We start from the raw sequence: 8,997 nt of genomic DNA on the forward strand, positions 1-8,997 counted from the left end.
TGTAACGCCATGTAAGCCTTAGTCAAACCTTAGTAACTGCCACTCGTACTTAGTAACTGCCACAAACTGCCACAAACTGTAGGTCTCATATCATGCCAATTCTTGATTTTAGGATTCTTTTAATAACTTTTAAACCTCAACATTGCCCCCCCCTCTTCTCTTTTACCCCCCCCCTTACATTTGGCAGCTCTTGACTCCCTACAATCCCAGTCGTAACCTGAGATTGTCCAACCTGCCCTTGTTATCTGCCCCTAAGGTCAAGGCGGGCTACTCAAGGTGACCGTGTTTTCTCTGTCAGGGCCCCGAGGCTCTGGAACACCTGCCTGATGAAATTAGGCTCCCCAGCTCACTACCGACCTTTTTTAACATGAGATTTGTAACGCTGGTACTAATGTGTGGTTTTAACTTACTTTCATTACAACCACATTTGATGTAGTTTCTTAAATATGACAGCTTCTGACTCTGATGCCTATGAGAGTAGGTATTTAGTTTAGTGTAAAAACAGGCATGGAGTAATGATGTCTGATCTACTTAGCGGGCCACATGGCTGTCATAGCACTGCCATACAAGCCAGTAGCCAGTGGTCAGATTTACCTTCAGCCTCAGCAAACTCCCTCAGGTTCGGCTTTTAACGTTATTGCGATTAAAAGGCTGAAACACCAGATGAAGCCAAGCTACAATTGAAGACCATCATTATTACCCCTCTATCATTGCCTCTGCTGAAGCCAGCATGCTAACCACCCAGCCATGGCTGCTCTCCACTCATTCCATCACTTTGCAATAACAAGTCAATGTAACTTCCAGTCCACCTTGAAGAAGTATCGCTACTCAGAGGATGTGTGGCATCACACCCTCAACAAGAAACCATGTGTGTAAACTTCCATATAAAACCATTTACTGGTATAAGAGTTAAATAAGATGAGCAGAAATTACTGTCATGGAGTTCCTTTTTTTTCAAATGTCTGTTAATTCAACACTTAGACATACTAATGCAAGGAGATGTATTAGGTTATCCATTTTAAAAAACTGAACTGTACTTTATTCTCTTTTACAGAAACCAAAGCCCAAACTCTCCGCCTCTAGGAGACTGTTCCTGAAGGTATCCTCATTGCTTCTGTGTGATAGAATTGACATGCTTTGAATACTGGAATCCATACATTGTCTCCTTGGCTAAAGTGTAATTGTATACTCTTATGTGCTGTGCACCAGACCAAACTGCTGAAGAAGGCCATGACTATGCTGGAGAGTGACAAGCAGTTCAAAAAAGATGAGCGAGAGAGAATCCTCTCAGAGAGAGTCCCGGTCCTCCAGCTGTCAGGCCTGTCTCAACAGGATCTACAGGTAAGAAGCATTTGAATCCACATATGGATAATTATTTTGTGTTAACTCAGATTAAATAACACGATTGTCTTAACAGTTTAAATCTGTCACTTCACACAAATCCCCTTTTCCCTCTATTCCAAATGGTATCAAGCCACAAGCAATTAGGCTTGGTTTTATTGGCTGAGGTTTTTGAAATAACCACTGAGATGTTTGCAGCCTCCAAAATACAACTGAGGTCTGCGTAATTTTGTTTATTGGAACAAATATCAATTAAAAACCCCAAACAAGCCATATCTCTCGCCATGAACAATTAGCTTGAAAAGTCCATAGACCTCAAAATCAACTATTTTAATTCTGACCCTGAGGTTATAATCTGTGTATTGAACAAATTATGCAGAAAAACACTGCATGTCTTACTTAGATTTATGTTTACGATTTACAATGTTTTCTCATGCACATGCCATAGTGGGACTGTGCAAACTTTAAGTCTAATGCACTCAAGATTTCTGTCCACAGAATATTTGCAAAGAACTACACCAGAAAATTGACGTGGTTGATGAAGAGCGCTACGACATTAATTCAAAAGTGACGAAAAATGGCACAGAGGTAAGTAATATTTGCAAATAAAAAAGTTAACTTTAGTCTTCTTCACATAGTCTTCAACGTGCAGTGCAAAAGGTTTATCTCCTCCTTCTGGCAAATCCACTCCAGCAATAATCTGTGTTTGTCCTCACTGTACATCATATTCATTTTCAGACCAAACACAAAGTTTATTTTTAAACGGAGCATCACAAACTGTTGTTGGATGCTTCCAAAGTTTTTCTTCCCTGAAAATTTTTTTTTGATTACCGTAGCTCACGTCCTCTCCATTGCTACGGCTGCTCAACTCTTAAGCACTGGCAAACCAATCATTGGTTGAAATGAAGTGGATCATAAGTAGAGCACTAGTACAGCAATATCAACAGACACTGGATTTAAAACAATGCTGTAATATTCATTTAAATAAACCTGGTGGTGAAAGGCTTCATAAGCACTGTCTCCTTTGGCAAGGGCTTGAATAGCTTTAATCATCCAGCTAATTTAAGGAATACATACTCTATGTTCAATGATAAATTTGTATTTGGAGGCAATGATGAAAACGGTTTTGTACTTCGTGTGCGTAAAAGATTCAGGACCTGTCACAGAAGATCTTTGAGCTGAAGGGCAAGATGAAGAGACCAAACCTGAAGAGGGTCCGCGTCTCTGCTGACGCCATGCTGGGAGCGCTGCTGGGCTGCAAGGTCAAGGAGTCGGTGGACTTCAAGGCCAACCTCAAGACCGTGAAGAAGGAGGAGGAGAAGGTAAGAGTCGCTGGCTGTGACCAGTTTACTGCCAGATTTTAACTGCAAAACATCATGGGTCTACTGACCTCATCCACTTATTTACTGATTTCCATTTTTTGATAAAAGCTTTAATACACTGAATCCTCGCCGCTGGTTTGACTTTATATTTGTGGATTGTACAATGACATAACATGCATACTGACAGCTACTCCTGAAGCTAAAGAAAATTATTTCTTAACATTTACAAAAAAAGAGTTAGTGGAGTTATTAAAATAGATTCAGATTTTACCACAAATGAAAATATTCATATTACCATGCATGTATCCTTAACAAATAATTGTGTTTTAATCAGAAGTCAGCGATGCAAATGTTTATTGATGCTTTTTGTATACACAGAAAGAGGAGGTGACCGACTGGCGTAAGAACGTGGACGCCATGTCTGGTATGGAGGGCAGGAAGAAGCTGTTTAATGCTGGACAGTAGATTGGAAGTGAATATGTTCTGTAGCAGATAGAAGCAGTGAATCATGTGACTATTGTTCACTTTATAATGAAAGTAAAAAGTGAAGACCAGTGTAACCAGTAGGTTTCATGTTGGTGTTTCAATTGTTTGTAAACATGACAATAGTGAACATATGCATTTAATTGCACTTCTTGAGATTTACATATTGTTTTTTTAACGTTATGATGTAATGTTAACTCTTACATGAAAAAACATATGTGTTTGATGCATTTGAGCAGTTGTGCTTTTGTAGTTCTTAGCAACTTTGTGAGTTCATGAACACAGCACCACTGTTTGCTGTCCATATCTATTATTCCATACACAGGCAATAATTAGAGGGAATGCAAATGTGTTGCCTCTCCTGAGTCATGCAAACATGGAACTTGGAGAACAACATTTGCATTTGTTCTCGTGTTTTCCGCAAGGACACTTTGCATGTCTGATTAGGGGAGAGATTCCAGGGACAGCTAATTTTGGCAGTCAACTGTTCATGGAGTCACATCAAGTTGAGAGACCCATGAAAATGAATGTGCAGTTAATCCGCTGACATTGTGATGACAAGGAGCAAATAATAAAATCATTATGCTGACATTGCTCCGAGAAGAATGGTCCTCTCTGCCTTTAGATGGAAAACCGTTCTCTTTACTGTACTGTCAAAGTATACTGGTATAGGTCACGAAACTTTCATAAATACATCTACTGTCAGAGATTTTAACATTCCTTTTCAGGTCACAAGCAGACACATCCTAGCTTTAACTTCTCTCATAGTATGTCAATATAATGATGTAGAATAAATTAGACTGTGATACATTCATTTTTGTTCAAGGTAAGGGTTACATCAAATCTCAAGTAGGGCTGTAAATGATTATTATCAATTAGGCTATTGATTTATTTTCAGTTAATTGCTATAATATGGGCAATTATCATATATCACTAACGAAAAGTGAACTCAATAAATATCACACTATTACTTCTTTTAAGTTTAAAGACTGATGGGTGAAGGTTGAGGTTTTTGTTTTTATAAATCTATAGTAGATTAAGTGCTAAACGTGGTATTGTTTCGATATATATTATACCATTGACACATTGCTATTGATAACTATTATAGTGCAATAATGCCAAGGAGGTTATAATTCCACCCCTGTCCATTTGATTGAAAGCAAAATTACGCAAAAGCTTCTCTACCGATTTTGGGTCAGGGGAGAACACTTTAAATTTGGGGGTTGTTTCCAGATCAGGTGGCAGATCCAGGGATTGTCTTTCTCTTTCTTTAACATTTCAACATTTCACTGATTTCCACTGAATATTTATATCATTTCATAAGAAAACTGTTGGCCTTGGTGGACTGATGTGCCATTCCAGTTAAACAACCACCATAAAGCTTCCAAAGCACAAGATTCCTCCAAATATAGTTTGATTGGGAATAGAACAAAACTCCCAAATTAATCAATATAGCTTTCATAAACGGCAGAAAGGTTTTTTAACATTCAAAACGAAGATTGCTGAGACCAGAGAATTTTCTATCACTCAAGACAACTCGTGGATTATCAAAATATTTATAAGTTGCTGTTGATCGACGATTCATTGCAGCTCTTAAATCCAAGTTTAAGGAATGTAAATTGATAAAGTCTTTAACAACTTTTTCTCCCACTTTACTGTGCTGAACATTATGTTGGACTTCAAGTGGCAGTTTATCAAACTTGAAATTAAAACATCGTCATTGTTCTGATGCAACTCAAAACACTGACAGTTTAGATCTTCCTCACATTGACACTGTGACACGTCTGTATCCAGTTTAACAAACAAACACACACTGTCTCTTATCTAAGAGCAGCAGTGTTCCTCTTACACACACCATGAAACCTCTGTGAGCTGCACAGTGAACAACGGATCTATCCTCATCCATGACTGACGCGGTTCCCGCCCCCCTGCTCTCTCTACGACCGTTCCTAATATGGGCATGAGCTCTGACCAACGTACCGCCCAAATGCTCGAGCCGCCGCTCCGATTGGACGCCTCCAACGTCGATCACTGGCCTCTGCAGGGTTGCTGTGCATGGCCTGGAACTGTCAACACTCACCGCGGCTCCACAGACATTCAAAGCCGGATTTCACATCATCTGAGGGTAAGACGACGTTTTGAATGCGTACTCTGGGGATTCTGGGACGAGGGGACCACGTGGCTGCTTGTTTTTTTTACACGTAGGGTGGTTTATAAATAGAATAATCGCAGGACTAACGGTTGTTTAGCGGCACGCCGATCCATTCATTCAGACGCGCTAAAAAGCGGCTACAGCGAGAAATGGTTTCTGGGATATTTGCTTATTGTGCTTAGCGATGGCAGTTAAGCTGCTGTTTTGCTGTGTCCAGTATATGTACACTCAAGTCTAAGGTGTCTATAAAAACCAGACAGTGTTGTTTCTGTGTTTTAAAATGTGCCAGGATTGTTTGAGAATTAAGAAGCTGTGGTGAATTCAAAGGGAGATGTTGATATGAAGCTATGTTACAGATTTCCTGTGTTTGTGATAAACTCTTCCTCTGTTTCAAAACCACAGAAAGTCTGGATCATCCAATATAATTTGACTAATGTATTAACTGATGGGGCTGTAGCTATCTGCCCTTACACGGTCACCTCTAACCTTTTGCTGGCCTCAAGTCCCTGCTCCTGAACTCGGATCAGATACACACCCTGACACTAACTGGGGCCATTACATCATGCGCTGCCAACTTCTGTTTAGGTTTGTTTTCACTTCTGCTGTCACTGTCCGCATGGTCTTTATGTTTCGAAACTACTGAATGTGTTACAGGGTCCCGCTCCGGTTCTTCTGATGTCCAAATACAAACTGTTCCTGCTGAGGCATGGAGAGGGGGCCTGGAACAAAGAGAACCGCTTCTGCAGCTGGGTGGACCAGAAGCTGAGCGAGGATGGGGTGAAGGAGGCCCAGGACTGTGGCAGGCTCCTGAAGGAACAGGGCTACAAGTTCGACTTGGTGTTCACCTCCATACTGAGCCGCTCTATCCAAACCGCCTGGCTGGTGCTGGAGGCTATGAGCCAGGAGTGGGTACCTGTCGTCAAGTCCTGGAGACTGAATGAGCGACACTATGGCTCCCTGATTGGCTTGAACCGTGCAGAGATGGCTTTGCAACACGGAGAGGAAAAGGTGAAGTTGTGGAGAAGGGGTTACGACATCACTCCGCCCTCGATCGAGGAATCCCATCCTTACTTCCAGGTAATCTACAACGACCGCAGGTACACCACTTGTGACGTGCCGAAGGAGAGCCTTCCCCGAGCAGAGAGCCTGAAGGAGGTGTTGGACAGGCTGCTGCCATACTGGGACAGCACTGTGGTGCCAGAGATAAGGAGAGGCAGGACTGTGCTGGTTTCTGCTCATGGAAACAGCTGCAGAGCCCTGCTGAAACATCTGGAAGGTATGCAACTGAACGGATCTCTTATACACATTGTTCTCTCAGCTTTTGTTTTTGAACCGTGAATGCATGAACCCCTTTTTACGAGCTCTTTACAAGCTGCTGTTTCTATTCATCACAGTCACTGAATTGGGTTGGACACATTTCAGTTCCAGAAATGGCAGGCTGAACTTGTACAAAAAGGCCAGTGAGTTTATGTTACATTCGGCTGTGGCCATGAAATCAACGCTGACCTTTTCCTCACACTTGTAAGCTGTGGGGGCTACAGGGGTCCCAGGCCACTCAGTAACCTAGCACATATTGACTCTTACAAAATGATATGCATCACAGGATCTGGACTGTCTGCAACTGTGCTATTGTGATTTGGCAATTATCTAACTGTCTGGCACATTGCACTCATGCATGAATGAAACTGTCAGCAGGCTTGGCTGTAGTTACATCACTCGGCAGGATTTTAGTGTCACTGCCCTTGTTTCCACAGGTATATCAGACGAGGACATTGCCAGCGTCACTCTGCCCACAGGGATACCTGTTCTGCTGGAGCTGGATGAGAACCTCAGGCCTGTGAAACCACGACAGCTCTTAGGAGACCAGGCGAAGATTCAGGCAGCCATTAAAAAGGTGGAGGACCAGGGAAAAGCCAGACCATCAACATGAACGCACTGAACTGGCTGTGAGACTGAATATCGCTCTGTTCATGTCTCTAAGGAGTCTCTTTGAAATAGTCAAAAAGTAGACGATACCAACAACATCATTTTATTGTGGGTACGTTGAACAGGAGTACGTTTTAAACCCCATTAAGACCTGGTATCAATGTCTCAGGTGATCAGATCACAAGTGGAAGCTTTAAGTCCAAAGTACTTTAGTACAAAGTATTTTAGTATCAGTGTTTCCCATCACTTGATTTATGTGTGACCTCCACCACAATATCTCTCGCTCTTTATCTCTACAGACACAAACTCACAAACGCATTGACAATGTTCCGTCTGTGTACTTGGATTAGCAAAAAAAATCATAGTTAGATTTTTGTCAGCAAGAATGACGTTTGTAATTATGTGATGCATATGGAACCAGAAAAGTTTTTATCATTTGTGTTCACTCTTCATGCATGTGGAGACACACTATAATATCAGGTGTGCACTGTAACTGGAGAAATCCGCTTGTGATCAGCTCTCTAGAGACAAGTGAAAAGCACCAGGTCTGAACGGGGCCATACTGTGAAGTTACTGTATGTGAAATAGTGTCCTGACCTAAAAAACAGGATGTGGGTGATGCAAGTCCGACTGGTTCTTCTGGCGCAGGAGGAAGTCCAGAAATGTACTGTAATGTTTCAGCACTGTGTTATCTGTAAGCACTGAGCAAGTGATTGGTTCAAATGTTATTTTTAAGGTATTTGTGCCTATACATGACTGTGTAGGGACCCTAAAGTTGTTATTTATTTACTTATTGACTAATGTACAGATTATTAGTAATCTGGAGAAGATTACAATTTTTAAAACAGATCCTGTTCAGTCAGAAGAAAATTACGCTGCCTTGCTCAATGATGCTTTCCTACACCGATAAACTTATAATATTATTACTTTGCATTTTAAAAATGTGCCTTCGCTATTAATTCGGTTATTTGTGACCTTGTGATTTTATTTGCTCTTAACAAACTTTACCTCATAAATACTGAGAGGCAAACTGGAGATTGGGGTAACTGTGAGCCGCAGAATGCTGTGTCATATAAAATGTCCTACTTAAAATTGTAAGTATGACAGCTGAAGTGGGGAATCTATTAGCTTAATTCTGTATAATACATTAAATCTTGAATTTAAAACAATGGCTGACATATTTGGTTGTGTGTCATATTTGGAGGATTTTCAATTTGTCTCCTCATTACAAAAAAAGGAAAAACCATGAATTTTAGAGAGCATTAATTTGGATAAATGATAATGCAGATAAACTGAAAAAATAAGTACTATCATGATTTGAATTTCAAAATATTATCATACATGTGCAATTATATGATGTTGAGATGTGGGTGAAAGTGTTGCAAAGTCCTTGTGAGTCTGCACATTATCTCTTACAGCACTGTCTTTTCCTATTATGTTGTTGCGGCGTGTGTGGTGCAGGCTACTGACTTGAATGTTTCATTGTGTCTATTGTTTGTAACTGCACTGTGTATCATTTGTGTTTTCTGTTGTTCGCTGTGTTTCTTTGCCACTGTTAATGTGTACACTGGTCTGTAAGGTCAACAGGGGAAGGAGGATAAGTTAAGAACATATCTGTTTGATACTAACGGGTAGAAAAGACTCATATTTGTAATTTGATGTAGGATCATGATTTAATACCTTCCCTTCTGTCTGCACCTTATGTATCATGAGGGAATCATCAAGATTGAATAAAGGGAATAAATATTTCCCAAAATGGTATTTTCATTTCTC

The 8,997-nt window shown here is 40.7% G+C and overlaps 2 protein-coding genes across 2 annotated transcripts; both read left to right on the plus strand.

Moving 5' to 3' along the window:
- Nucleotides 1-947: 947 nt before the first annotated feature.
- Nucleotides 948-3,740, plus strand: LOC133955821 (troponin I, cardiac muscle-like). Its single transcript, XM_062390856.1, has 5 exons — nucleotides 948-1,099; nucleotides 1,210-1,341; nucleotides 1,840-1,929; nucleotides 2,490-2,663; nucleotides 3,042-3,740. The coding sequence occupies exons 2-5, from the start codon at nucleotides 1,231-1,233 to the stop codon at nucleotides 3,126-3,128; spliced, it is 462 nt and encodes a 153-aa protein (XP_062246840.1). The 5' UTR covers nucleotides 948-1,099; nucleotides 1,210-1,230; the 3' UTR covers nucleotides 3,129-3,740.
- Nucleotides 3,741-5,137: 1,397 nt separating this feature from the next.
- Nucleotides 5,138-8,985, plus strand: bpgm (2,3-bisphosphoglycerate mutase). The gene is made up of 3 exons (XM_062390879.1): nucleotides 5,138-5,271; nucleotides 5,953-6,574; nucleotides 7,053-8,985. The coding sequence occupies exons 2-3, from the start codon at nucleotides 5,974-5,976 to the stop codon at nucleotides 7,226-7,228; spliced, it is 777 nt and encodes a 258-aa protein (XP_062246863.1). The 5' UTR covers nucleotides 5,138-5,271; nucleotides 5,953-5,973; the 3' UTR covers nucleotides 7,229-8,985.
- The last annotated feature ends 12 nt before the right edge of the window (nucleotides 8,986-8,997 follow it).

The sequence above is a fragment of the Platichthys flesus genome, chromosome 6, assembly GCF_949316205.1.
Source record: "Platichthys flesus chromosome 6, fPlaFle2.1, whole genome shotgun sequence".
Taxonomy (NCBI): Eukaryota; Metazoa; Chordata; class Actinopteri; order Pleuronectiformes; family Pleuronectidae; genus Platichthys; species Platichthys flesus.